The following is a 23,736-nucleotide window of genomic DNA, read 5'->3' on the forward strand; positions in this document are numbered from 1 at the left end:
CTCTTATTAGTTCATCATTTTGCTTAGTTTCTATTCCACACTAATTTCCATATACCAGTATGTGAATGCCTCAGTGTTCAGTGTGTACTTTCTTCATAAAAACAATCTTTCATGTTTAAATCATAGGTATGTCTTGTGTTGATTTAATCAATGTGAATAAATATAGAAACTTAAACAGAAAACAATCAACTTATCAGTTTGCAAATGTGATTGTGAAGAAGAAGAAGAAGCATAGAACTAAATTTTGTAGCAGACACACTCGCAGGGATTTGAGTTCATTCACACAGTAAATACACGTTACCCGGAGCATATCTTAACTCCATTCCAAATATGTGTATTTGTATGTGATGTGAATAAAATATACGTATAGTATGTATGCTGTATCATTGATATACCACTCATATAAATTTTTGATTAAAAGGAAACTTGGCAAGCCTCATTTCCTTTTAATGAAATCTTTTTACATATGGTGGTATATCATTGATACATTACATACAATACATATATTATTTATATATATATATATATATATATATATATATATATATATATATATATATATATATATACACACACACACACACACACATTATCCAAATGTTCAGATTTAGTTTAATGTGGAGTTATTAATTATAAACTCTTACTTTTCCTATTTGTTTTAAAGCCTTTATGCATCACAGTTATTATGGCTAAAAAAGATTCAGCAATGTTTCAGTAAATACTTGAATTATTTTGTCATTTCAGTTTGTAAATATACAGTTCATGAGCGTTGTGTTCAGAGGGCACCTGCCTCTTGCATAACAACATATGTAAAATCCAAGAAAACTTCGCATGTAAGTCGGGCAAGTTTCAACCTGGACCTTCCCAAACTGGATCATGTATGCTACTCTTTTCTGCTTCCATTTCTTTCTATAGCTACAACATAATGGGTTAGTTTTACTGCAGTATTTTGTTTATGGAATTGATGTTAAAATGGATAATACTATTTTTTACGTGAAAAGAAGTCAAGGCACCAGGTAAAAAGATATGATTATGACTAAAATTATTTGTGTTACCTTTTTACTGAAGCAATAGATGTATAGTAAAGCTTGACCCATTATATAGCATTGCTATGATGCTATGATCGCTTATATATATATAATTAATAAATAAATGCTTTCTGCTGTAACTTAACACCTCAACTCTGACAATGTACTAATCTAATACTTCTATTTTATCATTTAGGATAGATCTAAAAATTAGTTTTATTGATCATTTCTTTCCTTTTTTAAAAAGTTTTTAAAAATATTTTTTTTTTATTATTGGTGCTGGATGCAAGTACAGTGGTTCTTTAATATAAAGCATCTCACGATTGTGCGGTTGATGATATGACACCAGTATGGTTATGACTCTTATTGTAGCTGTTTGAATTCTATTCTCAAAATAATGTACCCCAGTATAAGGTGGCCTCACAAAGAACATTTTACCCTATTTATGACTCCTATGAACACAGTTATAATGAGGGACCACTGGAAATTTGGAATGTTGACAGTAATCAAACTTAGAATGTAGATAGTAATCAAACTTTTTTAAATTTGGAATGTTGACAGTAATCAAACTTAGAATGTAGATAGTAATCAAACTTTTTCAAATTTGGAATGTTGACAGTAATCAAACCTAGAATGTAGATGGTAATCAAATTTGTAATGTTGACAGTAATCAAACCTAGAATGTAGATAATAATCAAATTTGGAATGTTGACAGTAATCAAACCTAGAATGTAGATAGTAATCAAATTTGGAATGTTGATAGTAATCACACATGAAATGTTGATAGTAATCAATCATGGAATGTAGATAGTAATCAAATTTGGAACGGAACCTAGAATGTAGATAGAAGTCAGAGTTAAAATGTTTTTTAGAAAATAAACCTAGAATGTAGATAGCAATCAGACTTGGAATGTACCATATATACTTGTGTATAAGCTCGTTCGAGTATAAGCCGACCCCCAAACTGAACACTGAACACTGAAAAGTGCATGACACGCATATAAGCCGACCCTCAACTCCAAGACATCACAAGATGCACAAGGTAGGTTCTAAATGCATTTATTTAGGCAAACTTATATTAACAAAAATTACACATATACTTATCTCAAGGTTCCTTGCATGATTATTAAAAAGAAATGGTATAAACTTGTTTGAAAAGTAATTAATTTAATTTTCTGTTTTCTGATTGTTTCTGCCTAATTTAGATTAGTGTATAATTTGATCGAACAATGACAAGAATTTAGCAATCGCGAGTTGCTGTAACACTACCTCTCCCTTTTGACTCGATAATTGTTTATTTATGCATTATTGCGTTAGAAATTTTATATCAGTGCACCAGTAATTACGTTTTTACTTTGCTATGAAATTGTAAACACCTAACTAATTAAAATGTGCTCCCAGTATGCCAACACAACAAACAACAATACAGTTCGATTCAACGCTCACAATTAGGCTACTGCACATATTTACATAATTCCACTGAACGAAGTACATCCCTTGGAGTCAAATCATGGGCACCACTGCGCTAAAGTTTAATGATATCTCCAAAATACAATAACAGAGTTTCAGAAATAATGCATCAAAAATTATGCTAATACCATAAAAGCTGAGTTGTAGTTTGCTTTGATTTAAGCAACCTTAAACCATACCTGTAAACTTTCGTGCCGGGAGGGAAACAAAAGCTCCCGATATTTGGGGTTGCTCCATGCCTACCTCCTGATTTCATAATATCGTCCAATTTTTGCAGAGAGCTCCTGATTATTACAATATGTCTTTGATTTTCATTTCTCATAAAAAGAAAAGTCCTACATGTTCTGTTGTATCACCTGTGAGTTATTGTTGTGACAAAATAAATACTTTACTAGAAAGAATTCGCTTCTTCACTAAATAGAATGTTAAGTTTAAACATTGTTCACATAAATGTGTCCTCACAAAATTAATTTGGATTACATTTGTTTTATAGTAAGCAATACTAAATGCCTTACAAGTTGACAATAAGGGAATAAGGTCAGATATACGAGGGGAAAGTAGTTGCCACATGTACAGTACCTTGAGGCTGCCTATTTAGGTACCTTCCATTCCAAAAAATTGGGAATCCTTTATTTGCCAATCAATTGCTGGTGCTTGCATAACACACATTAGTGTAGAACAGGGTTTCTTTGAATTATGACGGAGGACCAGTCGTTTTCACAAAATAGTTGCATCGATAAGGATTAACATTTAATTAGTCATGCTTGCTTCCTTGCTTGTTTATTTAAAACTAACCTTTAGCTATTGTGCAGTTTGGTCACAGTTGACCAGAATATGAAAATATGGCACGTCCTGGGGGAAAATAGGGCAAGTTTCTTGGAGAAACGGCAAGTGTTTTTGCAAATTTTACACATATTGGACCAGGAAGATCGATCAATAGTTAGTGAAAACAAGGCTTTAAAAATGCCACGAATAACCTCCCAATTTTAGGTCCCAATCTCTCTATTTTTTTAATTCAGTCTCCCTACTTGACTTTTGAAAAGTTAACAGGTATGCTTTTCACCCGTTTTACAAAACTACAATAATCATGCTAATATTTTGAAATCATAGGCAATTACACATAAATGTACCAGTATAGCTGCCAGTCATAATTCCCTCTTAACACAAGCCAGTTTCAGGGTTTTAGTGATTAACTGACCTGAATTGCTGTTGGAAGACTATCAACAAAGGAGATGCCAAAACATCAAGCTTTCCATTGTGTGGAAAGTTATGATGTTGTTCAGCCAAAACACAAAACTAAACTTGATGTTGATCTTGGTTGATCTATAAATGAGAATTTTAGCCTTTATCCTTGCCACTCTTCATCAGCATGTAAGTTATGCTGGTTATGTGCCTTGTACAATTAAATATGCATACCTTTTTATAAATATTCAACGACCGCTTATATCATTGAAAATGAGTAACTCATGAATGTGTGATGCAACGTAAATGAAACAGCTATTAAGGACTAGCTGAAATGTTATCTGGAAGAATGCAATTTAGTCGAAACAATGAATAAATCAAAATCTGCATCTAATGTGTTTGGGAATAAATAAGGATTTAAGTGATGCTTTGCACTGCATAAGTACTTTACATTATGGTTTAACCTGGTCTCCTGGGTAAACTCAACCAGCCAATGAATTGTGAAGTCAGTATATACTTTTATTTAATTTCATGTTGGAGAAATCAGAAAATATGCACATGCTAAAAATTAACAAAATCTGTCATAGTACTTTGTAATGGAAAAAATTATTTTTTCATGTCCCAAGATTTACAGCCATATCAGTGGTCAACAAAAAGACTTAAAAACTGGCTTAAAAACTGTCAAGTTTAGACATTGGCCCACTGATAAGCCACCCCTCCTTTCTTCCAGGGCTTATTTTTTCCTAAATTATTCAGCTTATACGCGAGTATATACGGTAGATATTAATCAGATTTGGAATGTAGGTAGTAATCGTACTTGAAATGTAGATATCAAACTTGGAACATGGATCCACTCAGGTCCACTCGGGTACATATGGATGATAACAACTAGAACGACATCTGAAGATGCAAACACCATCCATTTACTTGTTTCCTCACCTACTGTGAATGCTTACATGCAGCCAAGTTTACACCACTGTGGTGAGTTATTATTTAATTTTGTGGTTGCTAATAGCCAGGTGGGAGACAACCCTATGTCTTACAAATATTATACCAGTACATACAGTAAAACCTGTCCTAATGGTCACCCAAGTTTAGAGGTCATCTGGTCACAGTGGCCATTGTAATCCCCTTTCCCCTGGCAGACTTCCTATTTAAATATCATCTAATCAGTAACCTGTTTTCCATGGTCAGCGGCCGTATGTTTTTTCCATGGTCAGCAGTTATATGTTTCTTAACCAAACAGTGGTTTCACCCTGTCTTCTCTGCAGTCAGCATCGATGTTTTCTTAACCAAGTAATGCTTTCACCTTGCCTTCTGCAGTCATTAGAGCAAATCAGCAGTGACCACTCCAATTATGCAAATTGAACTTGTTTTGTTTGATGAGCAAGGCATGATGTATATCAAGGTATAATACATGAATCGATAGCCACAGGAAACTTCTTTTCTTTCCCAAATCATCAAAGGCCTCTCATAAAAGCTGTCTGTCTTTTGATCTCAGTGAATTTGAACAACTGCCTAATAAATCAATTGTTTGAAGTGTGAACACATGTTTTCCTGCCTATTTACAACATCTAGCCTAACAAAAAGTCAGTCCTGTGTTTCTCAATTGTAGGTAAAGTTTGGGTGTGAATTAAAAGAACTGCTAAAACTTTATCATACTTCATCACATGTGACAGTGATTGGAGAATCAGTGATGATGATATAATAATGTACATGAGGGTTTACAGTGAGGATACAGTAATCTTGTGTGGAACTTTTTATTTTGTTATTTTTTTATTTTTGTTTTTGTTAAAGAGCTACACTAACATATGTATCTTCATAGCATACTATTGCTGCTAATAATAATACATGCAAAATGATAATAATAATGATAATAATAATAATAATAATAATAATAATAATAATAATAATAATAATGCTATTTGGTACATAGTAAATGCATTGGCCATCAGCCAAGTTTGAGAGCTGAACCTGCCTTCATTGGTCACCTGTCGTCCAAGGCATCTTTGGCCTTTACCCATGGGTGGCCACTGTAGACAGGTATGACTGTATCATTGTTATCGTTAGGTTCCACTAGTAATCACATTGTCTGTCCGTCTGTCTGTCCATCAGTCAACAATTTGGTTTGGTAAGATAACTTTATTATGAATTGTTGTATTTTGATTGCAGCTTCTTTTGATGACATACATACACACACACACACAGACACACACGCAATTTGATTGTGAGCCTTCTTTGTTAGATTTCAAAGAGTTGCTAGGAATGGATGGATTTCAACCAAATTTGGTATGCAGCTGTTATGGTACTGAGACTGCAACTGAATTTGATATCCAACATTCTACATTATCATTAGCATAAGTTATGCACAGTGATTTTATTTTCAGAGCATTGGTTTCCCAAAAAAATATTTCCAAATTTTTTTTCATTGTATGTAAACTTGGCATGTAGCTTTATATGAAGGACACATTTAATTAGTTTGATCTCCAGTATTCCACACTGTCATTTACAGGAGTTATGGCCCTTTATTGCCTGTCTTCCTTAAACTGTGGTTGAGCAGCATATCTTTATATAGGGTTTCAACTAAATCTGTCACGCATCTTTATATTCACGAGATGCATACTTCACAGGCATTTTTATATTCATGAGATGCATACTTCACATGCATCTTTATATTCACGAGATGTGTACTTCACATGCATCTTTATATTCACAAGATGTGTACTTCACATGCATCTTTATATTCAAGAGATGCGTACTTCACATGCATTTTTATATTCACGAGATGCATACTTCACAGGCATTTTTATATTCATGAGATGCATACTTCACATGCATCTTTATATTCACGAGATGTGTACTTCACATGCATCTTTATATTCACGAGAGGTGTACTTCACATGCATCTTTATATTCACAAGATGCATACTTCACATGCATCTTTATATTCACGAGATGCATACTTCACAGGCATTTTTATATTCATGAGATGCATACTTCACATGCATCTTTATATTCACGAGATGTGTACTTCACATGCATCTTTATATTCACGAGATGTGTACTTCACATGCATCTTTATATTCACAAGATGTGTACTTCACATGCATCTTTATATTCAAGAGATGCGTACTTCACATGCATCTTCGTATTCATGAGAAGTGTACTTCACACACATCTTTATATTCACTAGATGCATACTTCACACGTATCTTTATATTCATGAGAAGTGTACTTCACATGCATCTTTATATTCACAACATGCGTACTTCACATGCATCTTTATATTCACGAGATGCATACTTCACATGCATCTTTATATTCAAAACATGCATACTTCACACACATCTTTATATTCACGATATGCGTACTTCACACGCATCTTTATATTCCCGAGATGCTTACTTCACATAAGATTCCTTGTAAGGTTACATGATTATTATTTAGTAGCATGGTTGCTCTTTATTCCAAATTTGATTTTAGCACCAGGATTTCGTCCAGGATTTCGAATAAATTACACACAATTTAAAAGCTTTCAGCTTCTGCACAAGTTGGATGGTCAGCATCTTACATCATTTTTTATCAGTATGGCTCGTTATTGTTGAATTTACCAAATTTTGTTTCCACAAAGTTCTGCCTAAGACCCAGCTGAACAGCAGGGTCCTTGGTGATGTCCTCATCACTAAAAACTCTAGTTTATCATGGCATTATTCAAGCCATTGTTGACAAAGAAGCCCAAAATATAATATTTAGTTAACCTCAACAAAGTTGGCAAGAGAGATTGCACTACCTCCATCAATGACACATATGAAAGAATATACAAACAAATCACCACATTTCAACCATTCTTTCTTCAAGATAACAGTTTGGAGTTTGATCATAGGGAAGGAATCTAACTTTATGCACAACATTACGCTATTTTTACAGTCTTGGTTAGTATTTTTGTTTTAGTTCAGGTTTTTAGCTGTACTGGTCATCAGTGAGAAGAGCTTATGGGATGATCTGTTGTCCAGCATCTATCATGGTCATCTAGCATTCATAAGTTCATTAAAACAAGTCTGGTATCACTACTCATCCTAAACTACTTGGAGGATTGCCATGAAACTTAAAACACACATTCATCCCATGGCCTAGTTAGTCCAAAGTGAAATTGGTGCTGCTCAGTTATCCAATATGGCTGCCACAGTGGCCATCTTAAAAATCTTGTTATCATTACTCCAGAATGGATTGTCATATTATCATGGGGTTTTCACTAGACAATTTCTTTTGATGTCTAGTTGGTCCTGAAAGAAAGTGGTGCTGGTCAGAAGTCCAATATGGCCTCTACCTAGGCCATCTTGAAATCTTGCTATCACTACTCCTCCTACATGGATAGTCTCTTAGTTGGTTCTAAATGAAAGCAGTGTTGGAAGACTTCTTACGTGTCTAGCGGATTCTAAATAAAAATGGTGTTGGTTTGATATCCAGTATGGTCGCCATCTTAAAAACATTTTTGTCACTACTTGGCTTAAATAGAAAGTCATTGACATTGGATTTTGCCAACATTGGTTTATGAGAAATCTTGCAAAAAGCTTACCATTGGTTGGTAGTTCTTCTTGGAGGTTTTCACAGGTTCTTCCTCCACCAGATATACTGGCCACAATGTGTATCCTATCATGTGCTGAAAAATGACATTAACCCACAACAACAATAGCAGCAACAGTGTAGTGTTTTTCCAGAAGTTTTTTTGTGATGTTCAGTTGGTCTTAAATAAAAATGTTGCCAATCTGATGTCCAATATGACCACCACAGCAGCCATCTTGAAAATCTTGTTATTGCTACTCCTCTTGAGCAGAAAGTTATGTCTTAAAAGTATTGTTATCTCTACTTCATCTCAGATGGATGGCTATATCAACACGGAGTTTTTACCAGTAGACTTCTTATGATCCCTAGTTGGTTGTAATGAAAATGGCTGTCTTTAAAATCTTGTCTCTGCTCCCTCGACCATTATGACATGGGGTTTTCATCAAAAGACTTTATTCTGTCCTAAATGAAAATGATGCCTAGCTGACAGCCAGTATATGTAACACCACAGCTAATTTGCCCTATAGAGTAACAGTCCCTTCAAGGAACTCTTGTTTGCACCTTGCATAAATGCCGTTATAACTGGAATTGTGACACTTGGTGAGGGGATGCATTTATACAGACTGTGACCCCTTCAGTGACTTACACTTGATGGTTGTTTGCATCTTTATTGGTACCATACCCATAGAGCAAAAGAAGATTGTTGTGACCTACATTTCACATTTTGATGGCTTAGGTTTAGGTTCTGCATATAGTTCATGACCACTTAGTTTTATTCAACCCAGTACATATAGTGATACGCAGTACACACATATCACAAAAGTAGGTCTCTGGGACCTATATTTCACACTTAAGTGATTTGGATTGCAGTTTGTGTTTTAATTTTATTTCTCAAGCACTGATTTTGATAAAATCAGTATACTTAAGCATTGTATACATCTCCATTAGTACCATGCCCATACCAAAAAGTGAGAAAGAAAAAAAATGCCTACACAGTTTATTGACTTCGGTTAAGTTTTACATTTAGCTTATGACCACAAAGGTTTTTTGCATGCTTTGTGCATACTGTCCTATCTAGAATTATGACACATGATGTGGAAATGCTGCTTGACAAGTACTACACCCTTACTGCAAAAACGTTTTCTCTCTGACTCTATAATCATGAAAATGGTGATGATATGCATCTATTTTAGTACCACACCCTTACAACACAAGAAGCTTATCTTGACCTATCACATCTTTTACAGGCTCTGGTAATGTTTTTGTATTTAGCATGATTTTACTACACCCCATTGCAAAAATAGGTTTCTGACCTATATGTTATGGTTCAGTGTCTTGTTGAATTGTGTGTTTTAAATTTAGGTATTGTTTGTGTTAGAATTAATGAAACATGGTATTTGTGTGCATTTGTTAGTACTGTACCCTTCAACCAAAGAAGGTCACTTTGACCTGCATTTTTGTTTTATTGATATAGGTTAAATATTTGTAGTTAACTCATGATCATGTAGATTTTTTAATGCTATAAACAATCATGTGGTTGCCCTCAGCAGGCTAGCTTTGTATCGTACATGTGAATGGAATTAATGAGTAGACTGCATGCATTTCATGGGAGGCCATTGCTGTAATCTTTGGTTTTTATGAAACTGATCATCCTACCTCTATTTCATATATGTGTGTTTTTATATCTTGTTTTGTCTTTCATGCCCTGTCACTGTGTGTGTGTGTGTTCTTTTGTTTTATTTTATCTCTTTTTATTTATCCCTGTCACGGGCCAACATTTCATAGGCATTCAAGGTCACTTTAGTCAGAATGTTTTATGCCCGATAATGTTTGCAGTGCAGTTTCTTTTTTTGATATATCACCACCAGTAATCATACCGGCTTTCATTGAGATCATTGAGACCCATCATATAGTTAATCTACAAACACATACACAGACATGACCAATATTCATACCCCACTTCTTGTACAGGCTTATGGAATATTGAACGTAGGTTAATGATTAATGACTTGCAGGGATCATATTTTGTATGCTAGAGAGTAAAATTCCCATCCTTTGTCAAAGTAGATGTTACAGTCAGTACCTCATGGGTTTTGTTTTCTTCCTTTCAGGTGATGAACCACCATTGGGTTGAAGGTAACTGTACAGGGAAATGCAGCAAGTGCCGAAAGTCAATAAAATCTTATAATGGTGTTACAGGACTCCATTGTAGATGGTGTCATTTGACGGTAAGATATTATCATGCCAGATAAGATAGACCAGTACAATGTTGGTCCCAATTTCACCAACGTTTTTAAAAGTGTAAGTCTAGTTTGAATGTATTTCATTTTAGTCGGACTTACGAGGTTCCTTCCTGGATTTTAAGTTGAGATACAAATTCTTAGCTTTTGGATCATAATGCTTTCAACTAGAATTTGGGACTGAATTTCTGCTGACAGCCAATCAAAAACAGCTTATCAAAAGTAAAATCTTTTATGATTGGCTGACACAAAATTTCAATCTTGAAAGATCTTAAGATCTCTTGGCTAGGTTAGAATTTCACCAGTATATCATCAAGTCAAAGGTAAAATCTTTTATGATTGGCTGACACAAAATTTCAATCTTGAAAGATTTTAAGATCTCTTGGCTAGGTTAGAATTTCACCAGTATATCATCAAGTCAAAGGTAAAATCTTTTAAGATTGGCTGACACAAAATTTCAATCTTGAAAGATTTTAAGATCTCTTGGCTAGGTTAGAATTTCACCAGTATATCATCAAGTCAAAGGTAAAATCTTTTATGATTGGCTGACACAAAATTTCAATCTTGAAAGATTTTAAGATCTCTTGGCTAGGTTAGAATTTCACCAGTATATCATCAAGTCAAAGGTAAAATCTTTTAAGATTGGCTGACACAAAATTTCAATCTTGAAAGATTTTAAGATCTCTTGGCTAGGTTAGAATTTCACCAGTATATCATCAAGTCAAAGGTAAAATCTTTTATGATTGGCTGACACAAAATTTCAATCTTGAAAGATTTTAAGATCTCTTGGCTAGGTTAGAATTTCACCAGTATATCATCAAGTCAAAGGTAAAATCTTTTAAGATTGGCTGACACAAAATTTCAATCTTGAAAGATTTTAAGATCTCTTGGCTAGGTTAGAATTTCACCAGTATATCATCAAGTCAAAGGTAAAATCTTTTATGATTGGCTGACACAAAATTTCAATCTTGAAAGATTTTAAGATCTCTTGGCTAGGTTAGAATTTCACCAGTATATCATCAAGTCAAAGGTAAAATCTTTTAAGATTGGCTGACACAAAATTTCAATCTTGAAAGATTTTAAGATCTCTTGGCTAGGTTAGAATTTCACCAGTATATCATCAAGTCAAAGGTAAAATCTTTTATGATTGGCTGACACAAAATTTCAATCTTGAAAGATTTTAAGATCTCTTGGCTAGGTTAGAATTTCACCAGTATATCATCAAGTCAAAGGTAAAATCTTTTAAGATTGGCTGACACAAACTTTCAAGCTCAGTAGTTTAAGATCTCTATATTTGTTCAAAATTTTGCCAATACATATTAAAGTTAAGTCCAGACTTAAAGCCTTTGATTGGTCAAATCAGACAAAATTTTATCCATTCAGATTGCTGGATTCTATATTTAAGTTGAAATTTAGATTTAGTATCTGATGATGAAATCCAGGTGAGGTGTTCCATGCACAAGTTCAGTGCCACATATTTCCAAGAAAAATTGTAAGAATTTGAAATTGTAGTTATTTCAGGGTGTGGTGGTTTAATGAGGATGAGGTATACATTGCAAACTTGAGTTCTGCTGATATCTCTTTATAAAAATTAGCTTACTTTTAGAAAGTTAGCATGTTACACAATAACAGTCTTGTAAATTTTTCTAAGGCATGCATGTAAACCACAGAAGTAGATTTATTTGAAGGCTTATCTCAGTAATGAAATGAAAGAAATTGTGCATCAAGTTTAGTACAGCAAACATTTGTATTGGCATATCAAAATCAGTTTAAGGTGTAGGAGTGGAAAAATATTTGGAAAAAATTTTGTTCCTAATATCAGGTAATTTTAATAATGTATCATTAAATTATTATTAATAAACATCTGTCATGCAGTGTAGCTTGATTTTTCAACTAGTAGTCATTCAAATGAGATTTCTGACATCATCCATTGCACTGTATTGCTCAACACAGAACATGTAATTTGTCAATGTTCTTTGTTTAACTTGCATGTCCCAAAGGGTATGTCATGTTTTAAATTGTTCTTTGAAAATGAGTTGTCCAAACATTATTGCAGGTTGCTGTGAATCTGCATGACTGGTTTTCATTTGTCACCTTGATTACAGTTGAGTCAGGCCCTTGCAGATAGATGATAGTTCAGTCAGACTCTGCATATGATAGCTCAATCAGGCCTTTGCAGATAGATGATAGTTTGATTTGGCCCTTGCAGACAGATGATAGTTCTATCAGGCACTTGTAGACAGATGATAGTTCAAGCAGGCACGTGCAGACAGATAATAGTTCTATCAGGGCCTTGCAGACAGATGATAGTTCAAGCAGGCCCTTGCAGACAGATGATGGTTCCATCAGACCCTTGCAGACAGATGATAGTTCTATCAGACCCTTGCAGACAGATAATAGTTCTATCAGGCCTTTGCAGACAGATGATAGTTTAAGCAGGCCCTTGCAGACAGATGATGGTTCAATCAGACCCTTGCAGACAGATGATAGTTCTATCAGAAACTTGCAGATAGATAGTTTGATCAGGCCGATGCAGATAATTGATAGTTAAATCAGGCCCTTGCAAAGAGATGATAGTTCAATCAGGCTCATGCAGATCAGTGATAATTTAATCAGGCCCTTGCAGATAGATGATAGATTGGTCAGGTCCTTGAAGATAGATGATAGTTCAATCAGACACTTGCAGACATGACAGTTATATTAGGCCCTTGCAGATAGATGATAGTTTGGTAAGGCCCTTGTAGACAGATTATAGTTTAATCAGGCCCTTGAAGATAGATGATAGTTCAATCAGACACTTGCAGACATATGATAGTTATATTAGGCCCTTGCAGATAGATGATAGTTTGGTAAGGCCCTTGTAGACAGATGATAGTTCAATTAAGCCTTTGCCAACAGGATAGTTCAATCAGACCCTTGCTGACAGGATAGTTCTATCAGGCCTTTGTAGATATTGTTTATTTCAATCAGGCCTTTGCAGACAGATGATAGTTCAATCATGCCCTTGCAGATAGATGACAGTTCAGTCAGGCCCATACAGGCAGATAATAGTTCAATCAGGCCCTTGCAGATAGATGATAATTCAACCAGCTCTTGCCAATAATGGGAATTATGTCTAAATAGGTCAGAGCCATAGTTCATTTAAAAAAATAGAAACTGATACAATTTCTCAAGAACTAATTGTAATCAACCAGATATTAACATATTTGGCAGGTGTAAATAAAATATAGAATGAAAATTTAATTTCATCAGCTATCTAAAATCCATGGTATCTCAGATTTTAGAGCTTAAATCTCATAAACTAAGTTTGATTGATCAAGATCAACCTGGACCATACCAGATCAACTGTCTTGTGAAAAAGGCGTTACACTTCCTTTTCCTCAGCATGATACAGAAAATAAAGATTCGACAGTGTCATCATAAACCATCCAATCAGAATTCTTGTTTTTGATTTATAGTTACAGCAGTTGTGAGTTCTGTGCAGTTGTATTTTTTATCACTAGCTAGAAATACAAAGATTAAAACATTGAAGGTAAAGCTGGTAGTTTGTCTTTATGATTTTCATGATGACAATGTATTTTTGTTTACGATCCATTTTATTTCCAATTCTTTCTTTAGTAATTTCTTTTTTTGAATCTGATTAATTTAACATCTCATTTCAGCTTCACAGTAAATGTGTGTCTCAGGTAAAGCCAGAATGTGACTTGGGAGAGTTCAGGGATTTCATACTTCCACCCACTTCCATTTGCCCAGCAGTGCTGGTAAGGTCAAGGACAATATTTTCACCTTGACAGCCTATGATCACATTTGAAATTTTTGTTTATTTGCCTGGAAGTTGTTAGAAAAAAGTATAATATTGAAAATGGTAATAGATAAACTTGTATGGTAAGGACCATCCATTATAGTATTTCTACAGGGAGCATTCATTAAATGTATATTCCCTTGAAGTGACCTTGGTTAGCTATAAGGAAGAAAAACATGTTCCTAAAATTTATATTTCAAAGTATTAGCACATTCAGGAATATAACAAGTGCTATATACATTAGGAAATACGCCCAAGTGGTATCATATTTTCAATGTGTTCTACATAAATGCCAACCATTAAACTTTTGGTGTAATCGTTATGATTTTTTCCACCAAATTACTTTTTGTGCTCCACTGTGTATGAATTACGCTTTTTTGGTTAATTAAAAAATAAAAATAAATAAATTGATAAGTTGTTTTTGTCATTTTATTATCATCTCTTTAGTTCCACTTGTATGAATTTGAGACTATTCCTAAAACGTTGACTGCTGCATAAGAATAAAATAAGAGTATTTTCCGTATTTGCTAATTATAACAGCTGTATATGACCCATTTCCAAGAAAACAGACAGGTTTCTATAATATGAACTATGCCTCACAGATTCATTATATTGATAAGCTAGTTAATTAGTAGACCAGTATATAGTTTTAACAAAAATGGCACCAGATGTTTAGTCAAACATTTTATGATGTGAGCAGATATCTTTTGTAACTTCAAAACGTGTCAGATCAGAAATAAGGCTAAGTCAGCACTATTGTGCAAACTTTAAAAGAATAATAAGATTCTCAGAGTAATGATCATGCTCATTGCAGAATCCCAGCTCAGTATATTTTCTGTTTGTATTCTGGTTATGATCCATTGGATTTTGGCCAGCTGTAGAACCAGGTTAGTAGCATTAATAAATGCATCTGTTTTTTTATAACTGCTGTAATTCTGGCATGTAATATATAGATTAAAATTTTTACACCCAATTTATGGTTTTTTGTCACTTATAATAGTAGTAATTACACAAATACCTCTGGTGGGGTTGGCATGTATGATTCCATAGTTAAATTTGTTTCTGTTTGTATTTTTTCCTGAGAGATACATTCATCACATTTGCAGCTATTCTTTTGGTATGTGTGTTTTTGACTTTCACTATTGAGCATCACACGTGTCATCTACATTTACATAAGAAGAAGAATTCTGTGTAATTTAATAAGGGAAAGAGCATATAAAATATATCAATTTATTCTGACCCATTGCAGAAAAAGAGAATTTAGACTGGAATGTTAACGACTGACAGTTTTATTCTCGATTCCCTATTGCACAGTGTACAATTCATTTTTATTATTACTAGCATTTGTTAAATCGGCCATTTTGGGTAAGTGAGAAAGCTGCCAGTAGCTTTACATGGGCCATTGTTTCTTACTGGGGTTTTTCTGGACTCTTCCTCCACCAGTTATACTGACCACCATTTATAGCATGGCATTAAACTTAAAAGAATTATTAAGTTGTTGAAACTTAAAAATAGCTCATCTGTTATGGAATTAAAATCCCAAGTTGACATCAAATCAAATCTCGCCTTGGGCTGAAGTAAAGCTCAGGATATTACAGTCACAATATTGGATAGAAATTCTTTGTTGGTGTAAGTACTTAAGGTAAATTGTTATTCAGATAAAATATTAAAGTCTCCCCCTCCCCTGCTCTGGTCATGCTAAATATATTTATGAGAAAAGATTAACAGAGAACTAGTTTTACCCCAGGTTTGCTTTGGTTTGAATTATATAGTTTTAAAAAAAAACTACATTGTGTTTAATTGCGTCAGTACATCAAACATTTGGAACAAACAAGTGTTCTGGGCCCAAATTAAATAAGACTTGTTTGGGGACCTAATCAAATCAAACTTCACTGTTGAAATTGATCAGAAATACAGATCTATTTTGGGTGTTACATAATTTTGACATATTACATGTTAGTCAGTTTGTTTTCAATTCATAATTAATTTTTAACAAGATTAGAGTGGAATAAAATATTTTTGGGGGGTGAAATTATATTTTATAGGTTTTTGGAGAAATAAAATCATTTTTATAAACAGTTTGAGAGGAGACCATTAAATTATGGATCAATACTAATATTTTAACAGCAAATCCGGAGCAGAACAGCACTTATTTTTTAGTACATATAATAAGTATATCAGTGTTTTCTCTTTTATCATAACTTATACCTTTTTGAATGTTTTTTTTAATAAGATTTAACAAATACATAGCCATCATGCAAACTTTTATGAAAAGAAATGTCTGGCAAGAACTATTATAATTTTCAGATTACACACACAGATATGGGTATTCAAGTAATTGATGCTTTTTTTATCAAAGTTTTGCTTTAGATGCACACAGCTTCTGTTTGCTTCATATGATATTTATGAAACTTGCAAATTTACTTCATATGCCACTCACTACCATCATATTATTGTATGTGTTCTACATGTTTCATAATGCTGTGTATTTGTCTCTTTCAGGAGAGGAAGACTGGTCAGTCAGATAAAAAAAGTCTGACAAGGGCAGATTCCACAACATTTGATGGGAGTGTAAGTTATTATCACTAAACTTTTTTGCTCACCTCCCAGCATTGATCTAGGCATCCATGTGTATAAAAAGCACATATATATGTACAGATTCTTTGTATCTCAACCATTCTTTCTTCCTTGATCCTAGGCAACAGTTAGGAGTGAGTTTCATGGTACCTTATCCCTGGGATGGGGGTGGTGGCTGACTTTGTACATATATTTATGTTCTTTCTAAATTCTTGAAAACTTGTTTATATACATTATTCAGAAGGTATGTCTGTCTATTTGTTACCAAATACTTTCCACACAATAACTTCAGTTCTCTACCATCTACAGTTACCAAGCATTGTGGATAGCTTGCACTTCTGTAAGTAAGAAGCTTGTCAGTTTCAGGGTCAAAAGGTCAAATATTTGGGTCGCTGTAATTGAAAGGAGAAAAATGGTTTCTGCACAATAGCATTAGTTCTGTATTGCATACCTGTATTGGTAGCTTGTACCTATGGTAAGAAAGAAGTCTATTGATTATGGGATCAAAAGATCAAAGGTTAAGATCACTGCAACTAAATGAGAAAAATGATTTCTGAACAGGAAAATTAGTTCTACATCACAGAGCAGGACCAGACTTTTGGGATGACTTGCATTTGGTTTAATGAAATAATCTGTTGATTTTGGGGTCAAAAGACCAAAGGTCAAGATGACTGCAAGAAAATGGGGAAAAAATGGATTCTGCAAGCAGATTTCAAATCCCAACCAAGTACCTTCACCAAAGTTTGTGGATGGCTTGCACTTAGGGTAATAAAGAAACCTTTATATTTTCATTCTAGGGATCAGTGGTCAATATTATAGTAATATGGATAACAAAACAATGATTTATCCACTGTAACTTTAGTTCAAGTATGCATACCCTGACCAAAGGTCCAGGTTATTAAGACCCAGTGGTCAGGAATTCACTGTAAACTGTACCCAAGACATGCCTGCATAGACAACTATTAAACATAGTGCAGGTGTGTAATGTACCACTCACTGTACTCTTGTTGATGGATAACCAAGAAACTTGGCACATTTTATGAGCCTTACAGGAAGATGTGCATATTGGCCAATCACGGCTCATGCAGTTTTTTAAAAGTTATTGACCCTTTGATGTCTAGTTGACCCTGAATAAAATTGGTGCAGAACTGATATCCAATATGGCTACCATAGTAGCCATCTTGAAAATCTTGTTATCGCTACCTCTAAATGGAAAGTTATATTGACAGGGTTGTCATCAAAAGAGTTCTTATGATGTCTAATTGGTCCTAATTGAAAATGCTACCAATCTTAACTCAAGTAGCAGTTATCATGAAAATCTTCCTGACAGAAAGTCGTATTTGCATAGGGTTTTCACCAGAAGAATTCTTATGATGTCTGGTTGGCCTACATAAAATTGATACTGAACAAACATCCAATATGGCTGCCGTAGTGCCATCTTAAAAATCTTGTTATTACTTCAACTAAATGGAAAGTCAGATTTATGGGGTTTTCACCCAGAAAGTTTTTGTAACATCTGAAAATGCTGTCTATTGGACCAAAGTAGCAGCCACACCAATCCCTTAATAATCTGCATCCTGATAACTCTTGAACCACCTTATAATGAGGTGCCAGGCATTGATCTCAGGGGTTTTCCAAAGAAAACACTTTAACAAATTGTCCCCTATGTGTTGAATGGGAAGAAAATGCAGTAAGAATTGGTAAATGAAACCATGATATATATCATCGATTTACCATCGAAAAATGGCAGTTATTGTCCACAATTTTATAATCAATGTTGTGAAATTTGCAAGTTTTAAGAAAAATCAGAATTTTGGTTGATTTGATTTAAAAGTATTTCTCAATACACTGTAAATAATAATAGGTGGCAAAATAGCAATGGATGATAAATTCTGGTAAATGCCAATGTGTGGCAAAGAAATAAACACCAATTAAATGTGAATTAAAGGTGAAATTCATGTTTTTATCTCATAATTCTTTTTCAGTACAAACATTATAATCTTGGATAGTTCTGTTATAATAAAACAAGAAAAAAATCAATCGACCATTACATCGATACCCACAAGCACTTCTGAACCTAATCAAGTGCCAGCTGTGTTTCGATCTACAGCTTGAGGAAATGTGTTCTGCATTGTAAAGATCAGTTAAAAGTGACTTGTTTTGTTTTATCTCGTTAAGTCTTTGTATTTAATATAGTAGGAGTAATAAAATAAAAGGCATTCAAATCCAATCATTTTATTTTACCAATTGAACATGGTTTCAAATTTGATGTACTTAACATCATTCAAGTGTATATATTAATCAGAAATCTATCCTAATCATTTTCAAATGTGAAGTTTGAGAGTAAGGGAACCAAGCAAAAGGCATACTCATTGAGTATAAAGCTTTGTTATACATGGAGTTCATAATGGTGAAGTGAGAGTAATAGTTTGTAATGAACTCAAAATTGCAAAGTCGACACTCACTGGTTTGTGGATGAGCAGAAATTTCAGGATTACTTGCATTATGTTGATTCCTGTGATGGGTTCAAGTGAAAACCAGTACAGCGTGCAAGTGATATGGAATTTGACAATGATGTGAATACCTGTTCTTATATCTGGAACCATTCTCAAGGCCCAGGCAGAGAAAAGTTTTGATAATGACTGAGTAAGATTTCATGGCAAACCATGGATGGTTTTGGAGATTCCAGCACCAACATGAAATCAAAGAAATTTTGTTTTCAGAAGAGATATGCTGAGTGAAATGAGACGGTGATAAGTGAAGTCATATTAGTCAAGTGTGTCATGAACTGCAAATTTTATCAAGCTCCCATTTGCATTTTTTTGTCAATTTTTTTTAAGGCTTATTAAATTCTTGTTTGGTAATAATTAACCTTGTGAATTAATTTTTTGGGGCATTGAATTGCAAACTAAATCTATCAGTTCGTCAATCTGTCTTGTGAATAAAAAAATGAAAACACAGGTTTTGACATTCTTGTTTCTCCAAATGAATGTCGATCTTTTTGAAGAAAGTAATCTTGTTTTATTTCAAATGAACAATAAAACTAGAATGTATCCAATTCAAGACAAAATAACAGTGACATAATACATAATGCGTTTAGTGGCACACATGTTAAGTGTACGGAAACCAATTAGAATGTTTTTAATGATCTCTTCGATATTGTTTATTCCGGAATTAAAGGTAATTTATGAAGAAAAATAAACAACACCATTATAAAGAGATATTTATTCATAGTTAACTTCAACATGATTTTAAAATGATTATTCAGTGATGTAACCTGCCACCTCCCCACTTTTTTATATTCACGTTCTTCCAATGATTTCCATCCTTTTATGATTATTTTGTACAGGTCCCTTGGTAACTTGTGCCTTCATTTATAGTGCATTGTTTTGGGACCCCATTGTGCACAAGATATCATGGGATATCTTGAAAATCTTGCTGCTGCTACTTCTTGATATATGGTTATTTCCACATAGGGTTTTCACCAAAGACTTCTTATGAATTAGTTGCTCCCAGATTGAAATTGGGTGTGAGATGAACTAAAAAACATCGTCACCAACCTTGCAACATCTTGTGATCACTTCTTCTCCTCAGTGGATGGTCATATCAACATGTGGTTTTCAGCAAAATTTGAATTATGTCTGTCTGGTCCAAAATGAAAATGGTGCCAATCTGTCATCCAGTATGGCCACCACTAAAGACTTATTGGAAATCTTAATATTACTACTCCTAAATGTAAAGTCTTATCAACATGTTGTTTTCCCCAGAAGACTTCTTATGACAGTTTGACATCCATTGAAAATCTTGTTATCACTACTTATCCTGTATACATGGCCATATCAGCATTTTCACCCCAAAAATTTCTTATGGTAACATATCGTCATGTCTGTAAGGGTGTTATGTGGGAGAGGTTGGAATATATTTACAAATTGCTCACTATTTCTTTTGTTGTGTCATGATGAGTTGTAATCTAGTAAATCCCTGGTTAGAGAGTGCTTTCTCAATATTACTGCATTCACCTTCTTCTGATATTTGCAGAAAACCGTTATTAATAAAAGACCTAATTAATTGTGCCCAAAAAGGCAAGATTTGCTGTCACAAGGGTTTTATGATACTAAATACCTAAATAATTGTGCCCAAAAGGCAAGATTTGCTGTCACAAGGGTTTTATGATACTAAATACCTAAATAATTGTGCCCAAAAAGGCAAGATTTGCTGTCACAAGGGTTTTATGATACTAAATACCTAATTAATTGTGCCCAAAAAGGCAAGATTTGCTGTCACAAGGGTTTTATGACTAAATACCTAATTAATTGTGCCCAAAAAGGCAAGATTTGCTGTCACAAGGGTTTTATGATACTAAATACCTAATTAATTGTGCCCAAAAAGGCAAGATTTGCTGTCACAAGGGTTTTATGATACTAAATACCTAATTAATTGTGCCCAAAAAGGCAAGATTTGCTGTCACAAGGGTTTTATGACTAAATACCTAATTAATTGTGCCCAAAAAGGCAAGATTTGCTGTCACAAGGGTTTTATGATACTAAATATCTAATTAATTGTGCCCAAAAAGGCAAGATTTGCTGTCACAAGGGTTTTATGATACTAAACCTCTGTTATGAACAAAAGCAGAATTTGGATCTCATCTGCTGTTTCTGGGTGGCGTTAGTGTACAGGTGAGTGGTGCTTCTTCTGACAGCTGGTTGAGAAAAGTAATTTGATGAAGTATACATATAATTTTAAAATGCGCCTTGTATATGTGCTGCCTTTTACTTATTTACTCATAGAGTGCCTTTTATGTGTCTCCCATTACTTAATTACTCCTAGAGTGCTTTTTATGTCTCCCATTACTTATTTACTCCTAGAGTGCTTTTTATGTGTCTCTCATTACTTAATTACTCCTAGAGTGCCTTTTATGTGTCTCCCATTACTTAATTACTCCTAGAGTGCCTTTTATGTGTCTCCCATTACTTATTTACTCCTAGAGTGCCTTTTATGTTTCTCCCATTACTTATTTATTCCTTGAGTGCCTTTTATGTGTCTCCCATTATTTAATTACTCCTAGAGTGCCTTTTATGTGTCTCCCATTACTTATTTACTGCTAGAGTGCCTTTTATGTTTCTCCCATTACTTATTTACTCCTTGAGTACCTTTTATGTGTCTCCCATTACTTAATTACTCCTAGAGTGCCTTTTATGTGTCTCCCATTACTTATTTACTGCTAGAGTGCCTTTTATGTTTCTCCCATTACTTATTTACTCCTTGAGTGCCTTTTATGTGTCTCCCATTACTTAATTACTCCTAGAGTGCCTTTTATGTTTCTCCCATTACTTATTTACTCCTTGAGTGCCTTTTATGTTTCTCCCATTACTTATTTACTCCTTGAGTGCCTTTTATGTGTCTCCCATTACTTAATTACTCCTAGAGTGCCTTTTATGTGTCTCCCATTACTTATTTACTCCTAGAGTGCCTTTTATGTTTCTCCCATTACTTATTTACTCCTTGAGTGCCTTTTATGTGTCTCCCATTACTTAATTATTCAAAGAGTATGCATTTAGTATGTGCTTCCATTTACTTTATTTCTTTTAGAGTATTCCTTTTATATTTGGTCCTGTTTACTTAATTACTTTTAGAGTGTGCTTTTTGTATGTGCTTCCTTTTATTTAATTACTCTTTAAGTGTTCCTTTTATATGCATGTCCTTTTACTGTAACTTGTAGAATGTGCCTTTCATATTTGCTCCCATTTACTTAATTACTCATAGAATGTGCCTTTTATGTGTTCTCCCATTTACTTAGTTACTTTTTAGGGTGTGCCTTTTGCAATGTTCTCCCCTTTATTTGATTACTTTTAGAATGTGCCTTTTTTAACTGCTTCCTTTAACTTTTATTTTTGCTACCATATACTTAATTGCTTTTAGAGTGTGCCTTTTATATTTTCTCCATTTTACTTAATTAACTGAAAGTATCAGTGCTGAAGTCTGTCTTTAATGGTTCAAGAACAGTGTATTTGAGAAGATCTTTAAAAAAAATATTGTATTATGCATGAATTAATATTTCATTTTTTTGTTTTAGGGTCAGAATTCATTTCAAATAACTCCTGCTCCAGGCACACATCCTCTTCTAGTGTTTGTGAATCCCAAAAGTGGTGGAAAACAAGGCAGCAAGTAAGTTAGAGGAGAGGTCAAGATAAAGATAATTCTCTTTATCCTTCTTTCTCTCTGTCTGTCTGTCTCTCTCTCTCTCTCTCTCTTTATCTTGTTCATTCTCTCACCATCTTTTTGTCTCTGTATATTAAATACAAAGTACTCTATTGAAAAATTGCAAACAACTGAAGTAATCTCTTTACCACGTAGTTTACCAGAAGTTATGTCCCTTTAAAAAAAAAACTAAATAGAAAGCACACATCCATATAAGCACTGGAATTAATTAGTTTTAAAGGATCAATGAAATTACAGTTAATTTTGATATTTGATTGCAGTTGCAATTACTCACTTTTGAATAGAGTCATTGGCTAATTACATTCCTTTTTAAAATGTAATCAATTACATTTTTTCTTTGGCATTTCATTTTCTGGGGTAAGACCACATACATTTTTCTGTGCAAACATGTTTTAGAAGTAACATGTATGTCTTGATATATGTACAAAAAATGCTTATACTCTTGTTATCTATCATCCATGTGTTTTAAGGTATATATATATATATATATATATATATATATATATATATATATATATATATCTCTGTGTGTGTGTAACATCACCCTCTTAGTAAGAGGGGTGGTTAATTGGATTTGGCTGGCATTATCTAGAGGATGACCTCCCTCAATTTTATAGCCTGGTGGGAGTGGATAGATAGAATATTAGCAGAGAAC

General features: G+C 33.8%; 1 protein-coding gene across 5 annotated transcripts in view; it reads left to right on the forward strand.

Moving 5' to 3' along the window:
- The window catches only part of LOC149791443 (diacylglycerol kinase beta-like), a 264,102-nt gene that overhangs the window by 179,974 nt on the left and 60,392 nt on the right, over positions 1-23,736 (forward strand). For 4 of the 5 annotated variants that reach the window (XM_089969976.1, XM_089969977.1, XM_089969978.1 and 1 more), the window contains exons 11-15: positions 745-878; positions 10,355-10,471; positions 14,146-14,244; positions 16,788-16,856; positions 22,936-23,027. In XM_089969976.1, coding sequence (XP_089826102.1) covers positions 745-878; positions 10,355-10,471; positions 14,146-14,244; positions 16,788-16,856; positions 22,936-23,027 — 511 coding nt within the window. The remainder of the gene's footprint in view (positions 1-744; positions 879-10,354; positions 10,472-14,145; positions 14,245-16,787; positions 16,857-22,935; positions 23,028-23,736) is intronic. The other variant, XM_089969979.1, reaches the window with a different exon arrangement.

The sequence above is a fragment of the Sinohyriopsis cumingii genome, chromosome 9, assembly GCF_028554795.1.
Source record: "Sinohyriopsis cumingii isolate HCF-2022 chromosome 9, ASM2855479v2, whole genome shotgun sequence".
Taxonomy (NCBI): domain Eukaryota; kingdom Metazoa; phylum Mollusca; class Bivalvia; order Unionida; family Unionidae; genus Sinohyriopsis; species Sinohyriopsis cumingii.